Source organism: Eptatretus burgeri, chromosome 15 (assembly GCF_056783735.1).
Source record: "Eptatretus burgeri isolate ZD-2024b chromosome 15, Ebu_testis_v1, whole genome shotgun sequence".
Taxonomy (NCBI): Eukaryota; Metazoa; Chordata; class Myxini; order Myxiniformes; family Myxinidae; genus Eptatretus; species Eptatretus burgeri.
In genome coordinates this window covers 65,151,312-65,173,811 of record NC_140975.1, presented here as the reverse complement: position 1 = coordinate 65,173,811, position 22,500 = coordinate 65,151,312, and the positions used below count along the sequence as shown (strand labels likewise).

The window sequence follows — 22,500 nt, the reverse complement described above, 5'->3', positions numbered from 1 at the left end:
TACCTGGTGTTGGTGCAGTGGTTAGGGCAGCGGCTTGGGACCCAAAAGGTCCTGAGTTGAAGCCCTGTTGGGCCACTGAATTAATATACACCAGGGGGTTGACTCAGCCTGTCATCCTTCCGAGGTCGGCGAAATGAGTACCAGTGTACTGGGCCCGGTGTATGCCCCGGTCAGAATAGGTATACCATATACCTGTGTGTCGTATGAGGCGACCAGCGCTGCGTCAGGAAGGACATCTGGCATAAAAACCTATGCCAAATCATTATGTGGACAATAAAACGGATTTCTACACCGGATCGGTCGAGGCCCGGGTTACCAACGACCGCCAACGGTACCGTTGGTTAGCAGGGTACCGGTGGAAATTGTGCTACTGCTGAGCGAAGGAGGAGAAAGAGACTGGGAAGGCGGGTCCAGAGGCAGTGGGAGAGGGGGAAGGGTAGGAGTGTGGAGGTGAGAGTTGGAACTCTGAATGTTGGGACTATGACTGGCAAAGGGCGAGAGTTTGCTGATATGATGGAGAAAAGAAAGGTGGACACACTGTGTGCACAAGAGACCAAGTGGATGGGGAGTAAGGCTAGGAGCATTGGAGGTGGTTTCAAACTGTTCTACCATGGTGTGGATGGGAGGAGAAATGGTGTCGGTAATCCTGAAGGAGGATTATGTCAAGAGGGTATTGGAGGTGAGGAGAGTGTTGGACCGAGTGATGAGTGTGAAGTTGGAAATTGAAGGGGTGATGATGAATGTCATCAGTGCATATGCCCTGCATATGGGGTGTGAGATGGAGTATAAAGAAGATTTCTGGAGTGAGTTAGATGAAGTGGTGGAGAGTGTATCCAAGCATGAAAGAGTGGTGATTTGAGCAGATTTCAATGGGCATGTTGGGGAAGGGAATAAAGAGGATGAGGAGGTGATGGGAAGGTACGGTCTCAACGAAAGGAATGTGGAAGGGCAAATGGTGGTAGATTTTGCAAAAAGAATGGAAATGGCAGTGGTAAATACGTATTTCAAGAAGAAGGAGGAACACAGGGTGACGTACAAGAGTGGAGGAAAGTGCACACAGGTGGATTACATCTTAAGCAGGAGATGCAACCTGAAAGAGATTAGAGACTGTAAGGTGGTGGCAGGGGTGAGTGTAGATCAACAGCATCGATTGGTGGTCTGTAGGATGATTTTGGAGGTGAGGTTGAGGAAGAGAGTGAGGGCTAAACCAAGGACCAGATGGTGGAAGCTGAAGGAGGAAGACTGTTGCGTGGAATTTAGGGAGGAGGCGAGACAGGTGTTGGATGGTGGTAAAGAGGGGTGGGATGATTGGGCAACTACAGCAGAAGTGGTGAGGGAGATAGCTAGGAAGGTACTTGGTGTGACATATGGACAGAGGAAGGAGGATAAGGAGACTTGGTGGTGGAACGAGGAAGTACAGGAAAGTAAAAGGAAGAAGGGGTTGGCGAAAAAGAAGTGGGATAGCCAAAGAGATGAGGAAAGTAGGCAGGAGTACAAGGAGTGGCGGCACAAGGCAAAGAGAGAGGTGGCAAAGGCAAAGGAAAAGGCATATGGAGAGCTGTATGTGAAGTTGGATACAAAAGAAGGGGAAAAGGATTTGTACCGATTGGCAAGACAGAGGGACCGAGCTGGGAAGGATGTGCTGCAGGTTCGGGTGATAAAGGACGCAAAAGGGAATGTGCTGACAAGCGAGGAGAGTGTGTTGAGAAGGTGGATGGAGTACTTTGAGGAGCCGATGAAAGAAGAAAATGAGAGAGATGTTGGAAGAGGTGGAGAGAGTGAATCAGGAAGTGCGGTGGATCGGTAAGGATGAAGTGAGGACTGCTATGAAGAGGATGAAAAGTGGAAAGGCGGTTGGCCCAGATGACATACCAGTGGAGGCATGGAAGTGCTTAGGAGAGATGGCAGTGGGGTTGTTAACCAGATTGTTTAATAAAGTCTTGGAAAGTGAGAGGATGCCGGAGGAGTGGAGATTAAGTGTACTGGTTCCGATTTTCAAGAATAAGGGTGATGTGCAGAGCTGTGGTAATTACAGAGGGATAAAGTTGTTAAGCCACACCATGAAGTTGTGGGAAAGAGTAGTGGAAGCTCGGTTGAGAGGAGAGGTGATGATTTCTCAGCAACAATATGGGTTTATGCCAGGAAAGAGCACCACTGATGCGATGTTTGCTTTGAGAATGTTGATGGAGAAGTATAGGGAAGACCATGAGTTACATTGTGTATTTGTGGATTTAGAGAAAGCTTATGATAGGGTGCCAAGAGAGGAGTTGTGGTATTGTATGAGAAAGTCGGGAGTGTTAGAGAAGTATGTGAGGATGGTGCAGGATATGTATGAGGACAGTGTGACAGCGGTGAGGTGCTCGGTAGGAATGACGGACCGGTTTAAGGTTAAAGTGGGATTGCACCAAGGATCGACTCGGAGCCCTTTCCTCTTTGCAATGGTGATGGACAGGTTGACGGACGAGATCAGACTGGAGTCTCCATGGACTATGATATTCGCGGATGACATCATGAGCTGTAGGGAGAGTAGGGAGCAGGCTGAGGCGAGCCTCGAGAGATGGAGGTACGCACTGGAGAGAAGGGGAATGATAGTCAGTAGGAGTAAGACGGAGTGCATGCGCATAAATGAGAGGGAGGGTGGTGGTATGGTGCGGTTGCAAGGAGTTGAGGTGGGGAAGGTGGATGAGTTTAAATACTTGGGATCAACTGTCCAAAGTAACGGAGAGTGTGGTAGAGAAGGGAAAAAGAGAGTGCAGGCAGGATGGAGTGGGTGGAGAAGAGTTGCAGGAGTGATTTGTGACAGAAGGGTAGCTGCAAGGGTGAAGGGGAAAGTATATAAGACGGTAGTGAGACCAGCTATGTTGTCTGGTTTGGAGGCGGTGGCACTGACAAAAAGAAAGGAAGCAGAGCTGGAGGTGGCAGAGTTAAAGATGCTGCGATTCTCGTTGGGAGTTACGCGGATGGACAGGATAAGGAATGAGTGTATTAGAGGGACAGCGCAGGTAGGACGGTTTGGAGACAAAGTGAGAGAGGCGAGATTGAGATGGTTTGGACATGTGCACAGGAGGGAAGCGGAGTATATCGGGAGAAGGATGCCGAGGATGGAGCCGCCAGGTAGGAGGAGAAGAGGAAGGCCAAAGAAGAGGTTCATGGATGCGGTGAGGGCGGACATGCAGGTGGTTGTAGTGTCAATGGAAGATGTGGAGGATAGAGCGAAATGGAGACGGATGATCCGCTGTGGTGACCCCTAATGGGAGCAGCCGAAAGATGTATATATTGTTGTGGTTGACCAAATTCGCAAACCACCATTCAGGTCCCTTAGGTGAGATATCTCGGTAAGTATATGTGTAGTTAGGCCCAAACCCATTGTCTAGAGGGAATAAATGTCATTCATGCGTGCTGCGACTCTTCAGGATAGCCGTTTTTCTTTTACTATCTTTATTTTGGACCAACCGCCATCTCTACCACCACCAACCACGTCTCATCAGTCATCACAACATCAACCACCCACCACAACGCCGCTTCACCACAACAGCCACGACCTTTACCGTCACACCTCGCAACCGTCGCATCGCCACCGTTCTTGCGCCGCTTGTGGGTACCGGTATTGGACTCGTGCAGGGCGCGCACCGAACAGCGTGTACAAAACATCACGGACTTTCCGCAGAAAAACGGATCAAAAACGACTCACGCCCACTTTTGTTCCGTCCAATCGGTGAGCGAGGGGCAATTTGGCCCCGCCTCCAGGGCGTTGGAGGGCGGTCCCTATATGCAAATTCATGGATCAAAAAGCATTCACGCCCACTTTTTCTCGGGCCAATGGGGAGCGAGGTGAAAGGTCGAAGGCAGGGGGTCAAAGGCGAAGCCACGGGGCTTATATAAGCGGCTGCGTTCGTCAGAAAGGTGGTGTGCGTTGGAAAGAGTGAGTTCGGAGTTCAAGAGAGTCATCGGTGGAGCTGGACGGAAGTTGCGCGTTGGAACGAGCTGTGCGTTGGAACGAGTTGTCGGCGGAGCTGTGGAGAGGTGGCGGCGGCGAAGACGGACGAGGGGGTGCTCGTGTCGGTGCCGGGAGCTGAAGGCGGGAGGCCGACGGCGCGACCTGGTCGAGGTGGAGACGCTCGTCGCGGGACCCGAGACAGAATAAAAATCCTCCTTTCCCCGAGCATCAGCAACCCCCTCCTGTTTCCCCCCGTGCTGAGATAGTGCGACAAAAGGGGGCCCCCTTCCCACCCCCTACCAGACACTGTCCGCGAGGCCCGCGGAGTTGGGGCACCATCGCCACTTCGCGCCTCATCATCAGACGGGTTGGCCCGACCCGGTCTCGGCCCCAGGCCCGCCTCATCCTTGAGGGTGTTCTTTTTCTTGGTTTTGAATATGTGTTGTCGGCGCCGTCTGTGAAGTAAAATTGTATAAGTGTTGCCATGTGCTCGCATAGTCGGTATTAGATCTGCATTGTCGCAATTGCTTTTTGTCTTCTTTTCTATTTGCTTTTGGTGGAATTGTATATGTGTGCTTTCTGTTCATCGCGAATAAATGTGCTTTATGTTGAACTGTTTTCCCGCTTCGCTTCGTCATTTCTTTCATTGAATCCCCATCTTGCTTCACGTAAAGGGTTGGTCCTGGGCTAAGACGCCCGATAATTAATCGAACCGTCGAGGCCGACGAATAACACCGCTCGGTTATCCCGATAGTACGGAACGGGTCGCTTAAGTGGCCCGTGTCCGAAGTCGACCTGCGGCGAGGTGCGATCGCCCGGTCTACCCTCCGTGTGGGTACTTAGGTAGGTCGAATTTGGCGAGCAACCCTATCCCACGCGGGGGCTGATTGGCTCGATCGCGGTGAGACCGAAAGGTCCACCCGTGACTGGTTCCCGGCGTTAGTCCGAGAGGGTCACGACTGGATTGTCCGTCCGGTGGGCGACGTGCCGCGATTCGAGTTACGTGGCCGTTCGCACGCCGGCGGGCGCGAATCCGCGACAATATATATATATATATATATATATATATATATATATATATATATATATATATATATATATATATATATATATATATATATATATATATTGTTGCGGTTCTTGGAACCGCATGCATACAACAGATAGTTGTCCTGAGTCAGTTATGCCATTAATATACGTGCAGATAGACCCCTTCCATATGTGTAGTGGGTGGACAAGGGAGTGCGTTGCGATAGTCTATTATTTAGGATTATTAAATCCTTTTTCCCTTTTATTTTATTCCCACCTTTTCTTTTCTGAGGTAAATCTGCCTCGCTTGCCCCTCGTCTTGCTTACCACAGCATGACAACCCATGGTACCCTCCCCAACGATCACTTCTGAGGCAAAATTGTAACGTGCACTATGGAGTAGACTGGCGCTTTGAGCTTCCACCCTCTACCCGAGGCGAGACATGTGCGGTGTGTCACGTACGCTTTTGCACCCAGGTGGGCGGGCTGTACCGGTGTCTGGCCGAAACCCGGCCCAGGACGGCAGACCACGTGAGGGGTCGGGGCCAGTCGGAAGGACGACTCGGGCGATGACGTCGGATTCGGCATGGACCCTCCCCCGACCTCTATAAAACACAGAGAAATCCTCCGTGTATTGGTTGTTGTGTGTGTTCGGTGTGGGTGTCTTCACGTGGAGTGTTCCTGCTACTTGACTCCGCCCACGTCTCGCCTCGACAGCCCGCCTTCTGTTCCTCGTCTCCGCCCACAGGACCTCGCTTCCTGCTTCTCAACTAAGCCTCCTGCCTGGTACCGCCTACTGCTCCACCCTCACCCTCTGGAGTGGTTTTAAGACCTCTATATATATATATATATATATATATATATATATATATATATATATATATATATATATATATATATATATATATATATATATATATGATGGTTTTAAGAGTTACCAAAGAAACGCAGCTAAAAAGGGAGTTTTTAACTATTTTACTCAAGGTCGAAAATTATTTTTGGAATAAATATACACGTATATATTTCCAAAAATGCAATGTTTCTTGTTATGAAGACGATTTGGTTCTTCTGGCGAGATTTCTTCTGTTGGGGGTAACTATTTTCATGGGAAAATGCAAATTCCATCAAATAATGAATATGCAAATGAGGCAATTGGCATATGTGATGTCATAACCAGGTGAGCCCTTCCATGACGATAAATTTGATACCGAAGTTCCTTCTCTATCTTGAAAATTAACGAATCCGTGGTCATTTTTTGTTAATTAGGTGAATGCAGTAACTTCTCATGGTTCCCATGGAAACCATCCTAAAAAAACAGCTGCGGTAAAACAGCAACCTGAGGTCTGGTTTAGTAAAGTTACCTTCCAACCTGAGGCACCTGGATTTACAGCAACGATGAAAATGAAGCGATCGCTGGGAAAATGCTAAGAATTGCCAATGGAAAGGTTTGACATCAACACAATCATGCACCTGACCACTCACCCCTTCACACTCAAACACAATCGAGGAAGTCAATTAGTGGGATCAAAGACAAAAGGAAAAACAAAGGAAAACAAATAATGTGAATTATAAAAGTCTGTTTTTCAAATTATATGTCGATTCTCTCGGGACAATTCGGACGGTGACAGTGATGATGCTCCGCACTACACCGTCAGGGCCTTAAACACCGATTAAAATTGTAAAATACCTTTTAAAAAATATATAAAAAACGTCCTTCAGCAAAACCAGCACACTCGTGCACGTCTCGTGAACTTTGACGTCGCTTTTTCGCAATTATTTCAAATAACACAAAGCGATTTCACCAATCCTTGCAATCTGGAAGCTGGTGAAGGTAGTTTTATTAACATTGGACGTGGTGTTTGGGTGATGAAGCTCACCGATCTATATACAGTACCAGTAGCGGTTTATATATCGCATCAATGATGCTATCTTTAGGGGCCAGCGCAGCTCCGGGTCCCATCCATGGCTCTCCATGTGTCGGCGACATGTTCTGATGGAACGTTGGACCAGTGAGTGAGTGCATCGTTCGTGCTGTAATCTCCGCACGCAGAGTGATCCGTGCCGCCGTCTCGACCCGCACACCCCATACCGTGCTCTCCTTCATCACCTTCTTCCCCAATCCGATGGCCCAGTCACTCGTGTCCGTGGATTTCGAGGTTTTCGGACGTGTTCAAGGCACGTACACTGTCTGCGTTTATATATATATATATATATATATATATATATATATATATATATATATATATATATATATATATATATATATATATATATATCGGTTTAACACCTTCGTATATTCGTGTGTACATCGGCTTCGGGTGTGTATAATATACATTTGTTGAACTGTTAACATCATGATTTACCTTTTCAAAACCACGCTTGTTAACCGCTGTCATCTCAGGTGTAGACCAGGTGTTGGCTTAACGGTTAGGGTCCTGTCAGGGGTGTTCAATTAACACCAGGCGGGTCGATTCAGCCTGTCGTCCTTCTGAGGTCGGCAAAATGAGTACCAGCTGGCTGATAAAAGGGGCACTGCATCAGTGGCACAGCCACGCCCCCAGAAAACGACGCAGCCAAGTAGCCACAGGCTGCATACGTCAACATTTGCAACATTTGGGTGAGAACGTCAAGCATCGAATAAAATCTATTGCTGCACGAACTGCAATCCATTTGGTGCCATCGTGTGCTGCCTTTTTTTGGCTGTTGGTTGCATCATTTGTTAGGGGTACAGCTATGCCGCTGATGCAGTGGCCCAGGTACACCGGTGCTCATTTCACCAACCTCAGAAGGATGACATGACGGGCTGAGTCAACCCCCCCCCCCCCCCCGGTGCTAATTCAGCAGCTAACAGAACTCGAACTCGGGACCCTAGGATCTCAATCCACCAGCCTATCCGCTAAACCAACGCCAGGCTTAATCCATTTGTTAATGCTGTAGGATGTATGTATGTATGTATGTGTGTGTCAAAGTGCATTGACAGAAATTTTTTCCTCTTTGTACCTTTTTGACCAGGTGTGTGCTTCAGAATGGTAAGACTTCTTCATCCTCAAATTATTGTGCAATATCGAAATGTAATGCTCGTACGTTCTACCTCCACTTTACCTCTGCAAGCCTTCAACCTTAAACAAGACGAGTGCATTTTAAGCAGCTTGACGGAAACATTCAGATTTGAATTGGAGTAACTTCTTGTAATTGCTGATGAAATAATTTTGTTTTCAAAAACAAACCCTAACTTGATGACATTGATACTTGTCCACAATCTCTCATTTATGGAGTCCCATCGATTGAAGTAACTCCATGTGATCCAGAGGGGATTTGCACCCAAAACGAAACATGATAATCAGACAAAGCCCATGATGTTGCCAGCGGATAAGGGGTATTGCCATCCAGGGTGTTCCAGATGCGCTGCCATGATTGACAGTTATTGACAACAAACGTAAAACTCAATTGGTACACCCACAGAGGAAAGTCTGAAGTTTTATTTGTATGTGCTGGCTCCAAACAGCGAGTGATGCCACCCTTTTATTCAAATCGTTCCATCAATGGGAACAGGTACTTGGAAACGATTTTTTCTTTTTTGTGGAATTGCAACGCCAACATTTTCCGAAAAGGCGCTAAAGGTTTGACGGGATTGGGATGCGCAAACACATCACATCCATTACCCACTTTGTGGCAGGATCATCTTGAACAATTTCCCTGCATGCTTTGACGAAGGTCTTCCATGGTCACCAACAAGTTTGGGTCTTAATCTGTGTGACCTCTTTGGAAGTTCTCTTCTTATTCTTCTTTTGTATGCAGCGCATGACGGCAGGTAGCATCATTTGCTGAGGTAGCAGTTGGGTCGCTGATGCAGTGCCCCCTGCACTTTGTTCAGGGTGCTGGCGATAGCTCACCTACACTTCGTGAAGGACACCGTGCAATATTTAACGTCCACAAACTAATGCTGGCAGATGGGACACCCAGTTTAACGTCCATCCGAGGCACGGGGCACACATTGATGCCTCACCCTGCCTGTGAAACGCCAAGATGAGTTTATAGCTGGGTCGGGGTTCAAACCAGGGCTAGACATCTTGGAGGAAGCAAGAGTGAAACTGTCAGTGGCCAAAAAGCAATCCACCATTGCACATGCCGTATCTGAGAACGATGGTCTACACTTATCGGAATTATGGTCACATTGAACATTTCCAAATATGAAATAAAACTTTCAGCAGTGATACTGACACATGACTCTCTTGAGTACCAGTTTTATGGTACCAGCACAATGGTACCAGGTTTTATGGTTTGGTACCAGCACAATGGTACCAGTTTTATGTTTGTCATTTATTTTTATTTACCCTGTAAATTCATGTCATTTCATTTGGAATGCCCTGAATTATTCACTTGATGGTAGTTGGAAAGATGGGGTGAGTCAAGCTGATGTTTGTTGGTGCCATGAGTTTGTCGGTGAGAATTTTGTTGTTGGCTCTGTGTACCTAGTATGTGCACAACCTTTTATGGCTGCTTTCAAACGCTTGTCCGTAGTATACAGAGGATGAAAGCAGGAAGCTACACCTGGTCGGCTGGGTGAAAAACGCTCCGACGGGCAGCGTCGTCGGAATTGTGCAGGGGCCTGCTGACAAGGTCGAAGCCATGTGAGTGATTTAAACATGATTTGTTAACGTTGCATTTCATTAGAATTCCATTTTTTGAAGCAAGATTTTCGTTTGCAGCATCCATCGTAACTCGACTCACCAACATGATGTCCCCACCTGCGCAGGAAACACTGGCTCAGTAAAGTCGGAAGTCCAAGCTCGAGGATCCACAAAGCAGAATTCCACAACGAGCGAAAAATCACTCAGACAGAATTCAAAAGCTTTGGTACTCGTTACTGATTCTTTCCTGCAAACTTATCTTGCATGATGCTTCGATCAGATATCACAGTCGTGACAAAACCTTCACGCTTGCAGCGCTTGAATGAGAAGGAAGACTATGCGATGCCACCTTCGCTTTTACTGCATTTAAAGCTTTGACGTCTGTTGCACAAGAATTGGATTTGCATTTCCACTTGCCGAGATGATTACAAGCCTCATTGTTGAAACATAAACTTGCAATAATTTTGTCTTCTGAAACACTAACTTTATGCCATCTGGTGCATTTTCCACGATGAGAGATTGTGGAGTCCACGTTTCCCTCTTTGCTGGGTTTGCCAATCGTCCCAGGAAACTATCACGTATTTGTTCAAACATGTTCCCTGTTACTACAACAATTCATTAAAATGAACATCAGTTGCTTTGCAGATGAGGGTTAAAAATAAAGCATTGCGAGAAAACCGTGGAGTTTCATGTGGTCTTTAATGGTACAAAGTTTTGTGATGGCCGGAGTTGTGTTCGTTCCACATATCAACAAATATGGGAAGGTGTCATGATGCTTGCCACACCTGAGAACAAAACGAAACAATTAGAAGCAATTCTACCCATAATGCATACAGAAGACATTATTGAGGTTCATGGAACTTGTGTATCCAGAACATGGACATTAGTCTGCGTTTACACAAATTATAAGGATACATACTAGTGCGGACCCGTACGTGCAAAAAAAAAAGAATTGTGACGTCAATCGTGACGTCATAGCACCGTGTTCTGTCACTGAAAAAAATAAAAATAAACTTTCAAACCGCGTGCCAGAAACAACAACCGCACAGGCCGTTCCTTCGCTCTCGCGTGCCTGTACGTGCAAAAAAAAATTAAAACAATGTCACCCGCAGGGTGACCCGTATCTTGCCAAAAGGTCACACTGAGGTGAACAGAGCTGCTATCCACCAGGAGTGACTCCTTGAGGAATATCTGCCTACGAGAGATTCCGATGAGAATCGTTCTACAGAGTAACCATGAAAAATATGCGTTTGCCTCATAACGTCACCAAATGACGTCATAATGTCTCAAGCTTGACATATCTAGAAAGCACTCATCGAGGTGTTCAATTTGAGGTACTACACGATATGGTTCCGAAAACTTGAAAATTTGACCTTGGGGTCAAATATGTTTGACCTCGGGCGCTAACCATGAAGGTCAAGGCCAATCTCCACCAAAAATTAATCAGCTGAGCGCCAGACCATGAACTATATTCCCATGAAGTTTGAAGACGATCCGATCAAAATTACTCAAAAAATAAGGGTTTCGTCGACTCCCCTGATTTGCGACAAAGTGGCCTTGACCTTTGACCTTGACCTTCAAAATTTTGTGCACTGAAAGGGACCTCTATAGGCCTCTGATATGCGAAGTTACAAAAATTTCCAATGATAACTGTGCTCTGCAGAATTTTTTATATGTAATTACAGACAAACAAACAAACAAAAAAAAAACATACAAGCTGACTAACATATCTTGCAAAAACTTCGTTTTGGCAAGATAATAAAAAACTTTCAAACCGCGTACCAGAAACAACAACCACACAGGCCGTTCCTTCGCTCTCGCGTGCCCATACGTGCGTGCCCGTACGTGCGTGCAAACATTTTTTTTTTTACGTCAATCGTGACATCATAGCACCGTGTCCTGTCATTGGTTTGGTAAATAAATGGCCATAAATTGGGAACCACTTGTCCGATTAATATCAAACCTTGAAAAGGCACATCCACAGGGCCCCAGCAATATACCTGGCAAGTTTCAATGAGATCAGACTTGTGGTTGTCGAGAAACAGTGGTCGCAGACACACAGACACAGACACAGACACACACACAGAGATTGCTGGAATTATAGATAGATTTCAATGATCAAACTTTCTGGAAAATTGTCTTTTCTATAAGAAGTTGACTCCACCCCTGCCCTTTCCATGCTCTGACTCCCTCCTGCCCACCCCCAACAGTGTTCTGCAGGGTGCACATGGTCTGCCAGCAACCCTCTTCTGATGAAACTCTGAAAATCTAAACTCACTGCCCACCTCCACTCATTCATATCTCCACTTCCTCCTTCCAGCGTTTCAAGACAATTGTTCACCTCCATCTCAGGTCCCCCATTATCTGTTATACCCCCATTAACCCTCCCCAAGTCCACCTCTTTCCAGGTTTCCAGGTTTTTCCTTTCCCCTCTGTGATTGAGAGTTTGCGGCCGTATCTGTATTGTTCACCCCCATGACCTCCCCATATCCCTTATCCCTCCCAGTCTCCATCTATTTTATCGATTTTATTTTCATGTCGTGAGTTTGTTGATAAGTATAGGTTTATAGCGGGTGCCAAACAAACAGTTATCGGTTATATTTAACTCAGGCTTACAAGTTGTGAGGGAACAGTTCAAGAAATATTGTTCAACACTCAAAGAATTCTGGTATTATCACTTTCTGAAGTATTTATTCTTCTTTGGAGTTCTGAGATAGGATTAGATGCCTCAACATCAAATCAGTTGAAGTTTTTGAGTTTTCAACTTCATATACAAATTTGGATTTAGTACTCATGAGGGATTCACTCTTCAAAGTAATTGACAAGGTTTTTAACTCTTTTAATAAGTTTTTATGTGTCAGGTTTGATAGAACATTCCTTTCTAAAAATAAGTACTCAAGTTTTCATTGTTTTGATAAGCAGAAGTTTAAGGATGCGATTAATTTAATTTTATTCCATACTTTTGTGTCTTTTTGTGGGATAATGTTTCAGCAGGTTAAGGGTATTCCCATGGATGGGAATTGCAGCCCCCTACTAGTGGACATTTTTCTTATTTTCTGTGCATTTTAATTTATGCAGAAACTGATGAAGGAGAAAAAAAATTAGGATTAGCCAAAATATTATGTCATATATGTCGTTACATAGATGATATCTGTGTGGTTCACTAGAATGTTTTTGATAGGCAGATTCACAAGAGTTATCCAGATAGCCTGATTGTAAACAGGAGTGGTAATGATTGCACAGTTGCTGCATATCTGGATGTGTTGGTTAGAGTTGGACAGAATGGTTTTAGTACAAGTGTATATCATAAAGTTGATGATTACAGTTTCCCTGTTGTGTTGTGTACCTTTCCATGCAGCAATGTACCAATTAAAATGGGTTACAATGTCTTTTCATCTCAGATACTAAGATTTGCAAGAATTTGTTCAGTAAAAGATGATCTTGTGGAACGTCCTGAGAAGGGTTTTTTCCTTCATGTTAAACAGGATTTATTATTTTTTTTTTTTTTTGTATACCTTGGTCGAGGCTCGTATGAGAGCTAACACACAACTCACAGCAAGGAGGCATGAGACAAGAGGGGCGGGAGTGGAAGGGACAAAACAGTGGGGAACAGACACATTAGGCGAACTGTGGAAGGGAGAGGGATGGGGATGGGACGGGGAACATGGCGAAGAGAAGATGGACATTTCAGGGACTTTCAGGAAGGAAAGTAGGAGAAATGAAGGAAGTGGGCTTGGGTGGATTATCGGGGGTAGAAAAGATCGAGGACCTGGATGGGGGAAGATAAGAGGTGGTGGTGAACAGCTGTTTTGAAAGCCTGGAGGGAAGAATGGGAAAGAATAGAGTGAGGAAGTTTATTCCAAAGGCGGGAAAAAAGAGGAATGAAAGAGTGAAGATGAGCAGTGATTCGTGATTTTGGTAGTTTTACCAGAAGGGGGTTGTTGGCGGACCTTGAGCGCCCTGTGGAAATGTGGTGGGGACAAATCGCAGAGAGAGCAGGGGGGGCAAGGCTGGAGAGGAGTCGGTATAAGACAGAAAGACCACCGACCAACCTGCGGTGATTGAGTGAGAGGCCCAAAGACTCAGCTTCATTGCGGGAGATGCCGATGATCTTAAATGCCCTGGTTTCGACAGCGTGAAGCCGAGAAAGGTGGGAGGCAGGAGCACCAGCCCAGAGGGGAGAGCAGTACTCCATCAGGCTACGGACAAAAGCTTTGTAAGTGGTCAGGAGCTCAAGAGGGCCGAGGAAGGACTTAGCACGACGGAGGATTCCCAGTCGGCGACTGGCTTTTGAGGCGAGGTTGGAAATGTGACTTTCCCAGGAAAGGTCATGGCAGATAGTGAGACCTAGAAGCTTGAAAGAAAAGACTTCTTTTCTTTCCTATTTGGAATTTCCTATTTCCTATTTCCTATTTCCTATTGGGTGGATTATTGGGTGGAAATATTCCTATTTCCTAGACCTATTTGGCTGATTGTTTGATCAGATCTTGTGAGAATGTATTTCGACTCTATCATCACCTTTTATTTAAGTTTGGTTGGTTTTCATGTAAACAAGTTCCTATTGCATTGCATTTGATATAATATTAATTAATTATTTTGGTGAGGCAAATTATTTTATTAATGTTAATGATTAAACAATATATATATATATATATATATATATATATATATATATATATATATATATATATATATATATATATATATAGTATTAAATAATGGAGGTATTTAGATAAAAATAAAATAAATAAATATTATTTATAAATAAGCATTAAATTATTTGTTGGTGGTTGCTAGGATATGCAGTGCAGCATGTTAAAATTGGTTATTAATGAAAGTTTGAGTCTATGGTTAGGTGGAGGTGCTGTGTAATGTGCACGTACGTCTACAAGGTAAAGTGTTTATCACTTAATATATTGTCATATTAAGTGGTGTACAATTAAAGTTATTTATATGTGGTAATACTTTAAATAAAAGTAATAATTAAACAAGCAGTCATAGACTGGTACTTACGAAATCGTCAACTTGACCTCTGACCTTGTCTAATAAAAGCTGTCTCAAGAGAAGGTAGCGACGCAAACCAGAAGTTTCTACGATGATTCTGCACAAAACCATCAAAAATCGAATGTTTGACCTCAATGTGACCTTGACCTTTGACCGATTTTGACCAAAATCTAATCAGCACTAGCCATCACCCTCCTGAATCACGTGGTGTAATTTGACATTGGTAGCTTCTTCCGTTCTCGAGTTATCGTGCCTACAAACAAACACACAAACAGAGGACGGAAGTCATCAATATAAAGATTTTGTAAATAATAAGGATATTGCATTGCTGTGTTGACACTGTCTGGACATAACTTTAAGGTTGTGGGTCTACTGATGTGGACCTGCGACCAGGGTTGTGGATCTGCCATTTGGAGAGGTTCTGGGCTGAAAGGATCGAAACCTTGATGACAAATGGTGACCGGATGATCCGGGCAGTTAGAAAATCAGTAAATTGTTGATAGGTTAAGGTTTTAACTTCAAATAAAATAGCTTTTGTAAGTATTTACCAGTGTGTATGTGTATGTGTATGTGTATGTGTATGTGTATGTGTATGTGTATGTGTATGTGTGTCTGTCTGTGTGTCTGTGTGTGTGTGTGTGTGTGTGTGTGTCTGTGTGTGTGTGTGTGTGTCTGTGTGTGAGTGTGTGCGTATCTTACATTGTCTGGCTTCCTTCTTAGGACTATGATGCAGTAATTTGTCTTTATTTTGATTATCCCTCAACCCTGCTTTTTGCATGTTCCCCCCTCCCCCTCTCCTTCTGCTGGTCTTTGTGCTCTGTTATATCCGGGTCCATTCTGTGTTATGGCTTCTCCATGAGTCTCGACACTATACAAAAAGGGGATAAATCAACATCATATCTGGGATTTCAAACTAAGATCTTAGGATTGTGATCTGCGCTCATTTAGGAATTTCAAATCGGATAACCCAGTTCGGTTATACCTTCTGTATGATCTCATGTTATTTAAATAAAGCTTACACAAACTGGAGTCATCAAAAAGGAAAGCAACTCGATCAAAGTCATTTTGTGGTTTACAAACTTTAATCGTTACTCCTAAAAAAGCAATTCCTAATCAAAAGTCCTGTTTTGTTGGTGTTTTGATGGAAGACTGAAAGCTGTTACATTTCTCTTCTGAGAAGTCATGGTTGTTTTGTGATTTCATGTGCGATCGTCTCTAAACAAAAAAGGATCAAGATAATTTGGATGACTTCAGTTCGAGAAAGTTTTATTTGAATGAAATGCGATTATACAGATGAACTCTGCACGCACGTTCCCTAAATGTCGAGTTCGCAAATTTCTTCCATTCTCCTCAATTCTCCTATTTATTTATTTATTTTACAAATAAGCGACAACATGCCAACATACCATGAAAATGGTACAAAAGTGGTCAGGGGCAGAAGTGAACTGCAGCATCTTCCACTGGGTGAGGATGACTATCCAGAGTTTATAATTGCCTTTTTGTTTCAAATGCAGTTTTACAATTTACAGTATTGTTTGATTACATACAGTATTAGGAATGACTGCTAAATTCAGGATCAAAAACTGCTTGGTCGATTTCCCTCAAATTTTGCACATGTGCTCAAGGTACCCATTGGCAGACTAAATTTGGCACCCTGCACCCCCACCCCTGCTACACCAAGGATGGGAAATGATACCGAAGTTAGGGTGTATACAGTAAACCCTTCAATATCATGGGTTTCTACCAATCACAGGCAACCTATTGTGCTCCAATTTCATTACAGCAGTATTTGAGCTGAGATGAGTCATTGTTTGCGTCCACGTGTACGATTACCTCCCGTTACGAGTCTTTTGTTGGTTATTGCGCATCGCTAATTGGAGTAATCAGACCAGCATAAGGGAACAAAGCTAAATGAAATAATGAATCGTCAAACAGGATATGACATACGGAATTGATGTAATACTGTATCTGCACGATGCAGTAGACACACAACAGTTAATAATAACGCCCAAAATTAAAACGATGAAAAAATTAATCGTGCCAAAAGGCAGAGAAAGATTTTGACATTGTGCAAAGAAATAGCGATGTTGGATACGTCGGCAAAAAGTGAAAGTGCGGCATCTGTGGGCCGCCATTACGGGATCAATGCATCAACTGTGTGAAAGAGTGAATCAAATATCCACGCACGGGTTTCTGCCAGGAAAGCGTAAAAGCCTCATTCCAGTCCCATGATCATCATATTGAAAGGATGGAAAAAAAAGCACTTAATATTTGGATCGAGGACCAAACAGAAAAAATGCCTTTGGGTGGACCGGTGTACGGGAGAAATCATTGCAGATTTACCAACGTTTTCATGAGACGCCTTGGGCCAAAGGCTCCAGTTCAACCATGGCTCATGGAACTAATCGAGGCAAAGGGATTTATGCTGGAGCAGGTTTTTAATGCCAAAGAGACGGGATTATTTTTGAAGCGGATGCCATCTCGTACCTTCCTGCCCAAGCATGGAAGATCTGCTCTGGATCAAGGTGGCTATGGATCGTTTTACCCTCCTTTGTGGCAATGCAGCAGGCGACTGAGTCGTGCTCTCAATGATCCAACAGCCATCATCACAAGTTCTCCATTCACATCTTTCTAACCTCCACCCTCCTCCATCTAGCAACATCATCATCTGCGAACTAAGTCTTGTGTTTTCTATTTACGACAGAGAACAGTATGAAGGAGTAGGTAATACTTACCCTCACTCACTTTGCTGTTTTGGAATAAATTTTAAAAGGTGAAACTCTTGTGTTTTTGTTTAATCAACACTGTATTTATTGTATTTCCATGTTTATTTCAATGGTAACATGATATTATGTATATATATATATATATATATATATATATATATATTTATTAACGTGTTTATTTTGATTGTAATGTGTTTTTCTTGCTGCCCTCGATCTTCCTCGACATTTTCTCAAAGTCCAGGAACCGAACCCCGCTTTTCGCATTGGTCCTTGGTTTCTATGACCGCCGTTTTAACTATCGTGGCATTGTCCAGGAACCTAGCCCCAGCGATAACGGAGGGGTTACTGTATTAATATATGTGTAGCTTTGTTCATACCTTTTCAAAACTTTCATTTAATGCTCTACAGTGTTATTTATCTTATTCTGACTGATATCCCTGGTTGGTTACCTCTGCCACTAAAGGTAGACGGAAGTTATTCTGAGTTCCTTGGACTTTCAGCTCCCCCCACACTGGGCTCCCAGGAGGAAAAATCCGGCCGTTCGGGGATGTGGAAGTTTGAATAGTGGCTGGTAAAACGGCCGCGAGGGTTCATTGGGTTAAAGTGACTTCACCATTGAGATGGGGTCAAAAACAATATATAGTACGATATTTCAAAATGTTGTGAACAGATCATGACAAAACTTGGTGGACGAGTTAAGTAAGTGACAAGAACAAGCCAATTAGGATGGATCTGCATCCGGATCTTAACCAAAATCTATCAATGGGGCATAAAACGTTAACTCTTCAGCCTGGTCGAGGGATGTGCTCTACCGAGTGAGTGCCGCTTTAGTTTCAGCTGTTTCTGCTCCTTGGTCACGGCTGCTGTTGATCTGAATAGAGATCACCTGACCTGTGAAAGTCATCTCTCCCTCTAAACTTCAGTCTCAAACTATTTGTAAGGAGGTGCTTACTCTCTCAATGTGCTTCTTGTCTCTGCTTGGCATGTCAGTATTGTGATCAACACATCTATTTGTACAGGCAGAATAACTCAACATCTATCTCTTCTACGAGCCTTGACTCTGTGTACAAAGAACCCCCCCTCCCCCCCAAAAAAAACATGAGTATCTCGAATCAAGTTTGGCAGAGAGCTTCCGATTGGACGCATGAACTCGATTATCCCATACTCACGCACCAGCCTGTGACTGCAGCACGAGTAAATATAGTCCTGGAACTAAATTTTGTTTCAGCTAAAAGTTCAAATACCTTGTGAGCTTAAAAGTTAAACTCATCCAAGACATTCACAATATGAAGCTCTGTGCTAAATTTGGCAATGCTGCCCTGGATATCCAATTATTCTGCCGAGACACACACACACACACACACACACACACACACACACACACACACACACACACACACACACACACACACACACACACACACACACACACACACCCACACACACACACACACACACACACACACACACACACACACACACACACACACATACACAATTATCCAATATTCACACGCTGGCCAATGGCTGCAGCGTGATTAACGACAGTTCACAATATCCAGGCAATGAACATGCTCTACTCACTTTCAAAGTCGATTTTCTCCACGATATTTTTTGGTTTAACATTCTCCTCCTGGTTACATATGAAGATCTTCCCAGGTTCAGGCTCAGACCAACACATCTTGTTCATCCATAAAACGAGCTGGTTGTCTATCAGGACACAAATGGGTGATCAGGAACACAAGGATATATTTAACATGTTCAATTGAAAAAAAAAATTAAAAACAAAATGGCTATTGTGAATAACAAATGCCATTAAAAAACAGAACCAGCTAATGAACATTGAGAGACAACCAAATGCCACTGGTCCAGGCATGTGTGATGTCAATTTTTGGCAAGGTCATAAAATAATTGTCATGGGTCCATCCCACCATCTCCCCCAATTAAATTATTTGAAATCTTCACCCAACACCGAAAGCTCTCCTGATGTGCAGCGATTTGTAACTTTTCATGTTCAATCAGATAGCCACTCAAATACGTGTACTCCAACATTCGACGATGCCCAATCAGCAATAGGAATCACTTTCATCTCTGATCGGTGAGCCAAATGGATGGTTGTAAATACTGAAACGAACATCAATAAAGTTTGTTCTTTCGTAACATCTACGGTCGGTTCGTAGCATGATGGAATGAGTGAGATAAATCCCTGCTCCTCCAGATAGATACGTTTCAGTAGTGATTATGGTTTTGACACGTCGCTTGTATGATCACATTCACGGGGTCAACATTGCTAAGTGTAAGGAGCGCTCGACCCTGTGCACAAATGGAGAAATATCCAAACACAGCTGGAAATCTCCCATAAAGAATTGTCACGGAGTTGATTCATTTTGGTTTCAGTTGAAACGAGAAGGGCATTCGGTAGAGCGCGTACCTCCGCCCCGTAATGCCTGATCCACGAGAACATACCTGGCCCAATACGTTTTTGAGCCCTATCGCTCAATGGTGACGAATCACTTTAAAAATTCTCATAGTCGGATCCAGATTCGGATCTTCACCAAAATCGAAACAGTTCATCCTTGTCGCACACCCAACCTGTCCACAAAATTTCATCCGGATCTGTCCAAACTTTTTGAGATATCCTGGGCACAAACAGACAGACAGACAGACAGACAGACAGAAAGGGGTGAAAACATAACCTCACCTTCGGTGGTGGAGGTAAAAATCCATAGGTTTTGATTTTTTTTTCTCCTTTTTGGAGGAAAATCCTGTTGTGTGTGTCACACTTGTTTCTATCACTATTTATATCTATATACTAATTCTGTCTGGCGGTCCCATCCTGAAACATGGAAATGCTCCTCGGAGAGAAAAATAAATGAAGTAAAAGTTCCTTCAAATTAAAACAAACATAAGGAAAAACTCGAATTTTTTTCAATCAGACAGAAATTGAACCCAGACAGTGAAGATGCAGTGGAGAGGGGATGAGGGTGATGGTGAGTATTGTGGGGGGGATGGTGGAGGGGAGGGGGACGTGTACCCTGAAAGCTTTAGCACCCTTGGTTAAATCCTCTCGGAGGAGTACATTATATTGTTGTGGTTACCAAATTCGCAAACCACCATTCAGGTCCCTTAGGTGAGATATCTCGGTAAGTATATGTGTAGTTAGGCCCAAACCCGTTGTCTAGAGGGAATAAATGTTATTCATGCGTGCTGCGACTCTTCAGGATAGCCGTTTTTCTTTTACTATCTTTATTTTGGACCAACCGCCATTGTTACCACCACCAACCACAACATCAACCACCCACCGCGGCGCCGCTTCACGTCACACCTCGCAACCGTCGCATCGCCACCGTTCTTGCGCCGCTTGTGGGTACCGGTGTTGGACTCGTGCAGGGCGCGCGCCGAACAGCGTGTACAAAACCACGGATTTTCCGCTCCAAAAACGGATCAAAAACGACACACGCCCACTTTTGTTCCGTCCAATCGGTGAGCGAGGGGCGATTTGGCCCCGCCTCCAGGGCGTTGGAGGGCGGTCGCTATATGCAAATTTATGGATCAAAATGCATTCACGCCCACTTTTTCTCGGGCCAATGGGGAGCGAGGTGAAAGGTCGAAGGCAGGGGGTCAAAGGCGAAGCCACGGGGCTTATATAAGCGACCGCGTTCGTCAGTGGAGCTGAGTTAAGACTTCGCAGTCGGTGGAGTTGGGAAGAGGAAGAATTGGTTGTTGGTCGTCGTCGTCGTGTGCGTTGGAGTCGGAGCGAAGAGGACGGAGCTGTGGAGAGGCGGCGAGGGCAGACGAGGGGGTGCTCGCGTCGTGCCGGGAGCTGCACACCAGGGAGGCCGACGGCGCGACCTGGTCGAGGTGGAGACGCTCGTCGCGGGACTCGAGGCAGAGTAACAATCCTCTATACCCCGAGCATCAGCAACCCCCTCCTGTTTCCCCCCCCCCCGCGCTGAGATGGGGCCCCCTTGGTCGCACTTTTTCCCACCCCCTACCAGACACTGTCCGCGAGGCCCGCGGAGTTGAGGCACCATCGCCGCTCCGCGTCTCATCACCAGACGGGTAGGCCCGACCCGGTCTCGGCCTCAGGCCCGCCTCATCCTTGAGGGTGTTCTTTTCCTTGGTTTTGGGTGTGTGTTGTCGGCGCCGTCTGTGAAGTAAAATTGTATAAGTGTTGCCGTGTGCTCGCGTAATCGGTATTAGATCTGCATTGTTGCATTTGCTTTTTGTGTAAAATTGCATTGTGTTTCTTTTCCTTTTCTATGTGCTTTTGGTGGAATTGTATATGTGTGCTTACCGTTCATCGCGAATAAATGTGCTTTATGTTGAACTGTTTCCCGCTTCGCTTCGTCATTTCTCTCATTGAATCCTCATCTTGCTTCACGTAAAGGGTTGGACGTGGGCTAAGACGCCCGATAATTAATCGAACCGTCGAGGTCGACGAATAACACCGCTCGGTTATCCCGATAGTACGGAACGGGTCGCTTAAGTGGCCCGTGTCCGAAGTCGACCTGCGGCGAGGTGCGATCGCCCGGTCTACCCTCCGTGTGGGTACTTAGGTAGGTCGAATTTGGCGAGCAACCCTATCCCACGCGGGGGCCGATTGGCTCGATCGCGGTGAGACCGAAAGGTCCACCCGTGACTGGTTCCCGGCGTTAGTCCGAGAGGGTCACGACTGGATTGTCCGTCCGGTGGGCGACGTGCCGCGATTCGAGTTACGTGGCCGTCGCACGCCGGCGGGCGCGAATCCGTAACAATATGTACATACTGTGACGGTTGTGCAAATTCACAGGACACCATATACTGTAAGTCCTTAGATCAGTTATGTCGATAAGTCTGTGTTCAGATAGATTTCCCCACCGATATCTATGGGTTTTATTCGTGTAACCGGCCTGTGATCTTTGAGTCAGCCGTTTTTCTTTTACTATCTTTATTTTGGACCAACCGCATTTCAACCACCACAACCGCCTTCACAACAACCACCTTCTCCACAACAACCACCTTCTCCACAACCGCTTTCACAACAACCACCTTCACCACAACCACCTTCACAACCACCTTCTCCACAACCACCTTCACCACAACGACATCTCCTATACCACATCTCAACAACGAACGGCATCACCTCACCTTCATCTCCGCAAACGCCGCCATATTTGCGCCAGCCACGGCGA

At 45.0% G+C, this 22,500-nt stretch overlaps 2 protein-coding genes and 1 long non-coding RNA gene across 7 annotated transcripts in view; 1 reads left to right on the top strand and 2 right to left on the bottom strand.

Annotated features, from left to right (window-relative positions):
• Positions 1-7,772, bottom strand: part of LOC147012356 (uncharacterized) — a 63,508-nt gene extending 55,736 nt beyond the window's left edge. The window contains exon 1 of the long non-coding RNA XR_015051588.1: positions 7,329-7,772. This is a non-coding gene — a long non-coding RNA (uncharacterized LOC147012356). The remainder of the gene's footprint in view (positions 1-7,328) is intronic.
• LOC147012355 (acylphosphatase-2-like) lies at positions 6,700-10,275 on the top strand. Its single transcript, XM_085856466.1, has 4 exons — positions 6,700-7,140; positions 7,978-7,994; positions 9,487-9,596; positions 9,722-10,275. The coding sequence occupies exons 1-4, from the start codon at positions 7,089-7,091 to the stop codon at positions 9,834-9,836; spliced, it is 294 nt and encodes a 97-aa protein (XP_085712592.1). The 5' UTR covers positions 6,700-7,088; the 3' UTR covers positions 9,837-10,275.
• Position 10,276: 1 nt separating this feature from the next.
• Positions 10,277-22,500, bottom strand: part of EIF3K (eukaryotic translation initiation factor 3 subunit K) — a 41,580-nt gene continuing 29,356 nt past the window's right edge. For 3 of the 5 annotated variants that reach the window (XM_085856453.1, XM_085856454.1, XM_085856451.1), the window contains exons 7-8: positions 18,911-19,036; positions 12,109-15,042 (exon numbers count right to left, since the gene is read on the bottom strand). In XM_085856453.1, coding sequence (XP_085712579.1) covers positions 14,801-15,042; positions 18,911-19,036 — 368 coding nt within the window. In that variant the 3' untranslated portion in view covers positions 12,109-14,800. Of the gene's footprint in view, positions 10,382-12,108; positions 15,043-18,910; positions 19,037-22,500 lie in introns of those variants that run through there. The other 2 variants (XM_085856456.1, XM_085856455.1) reach the window with 1 other exon arrangement.

Coding starts and splice junctions, on each gene's coding strand:
- LOC147012355 (XM_085856466.1), top strand. CDS start 7,089: ATGGCCCAGTCACTCGTGTCCGTGGATTTCGAGGTTTTCGGACGTGTT. Junction 9,597..9,721: donor GCTGACAAGGTCGAAGCCAT/GTGAGTGATTTA, acceptor CCACCTGCGCAG/GAAACACTGGCTCAGTAAAG.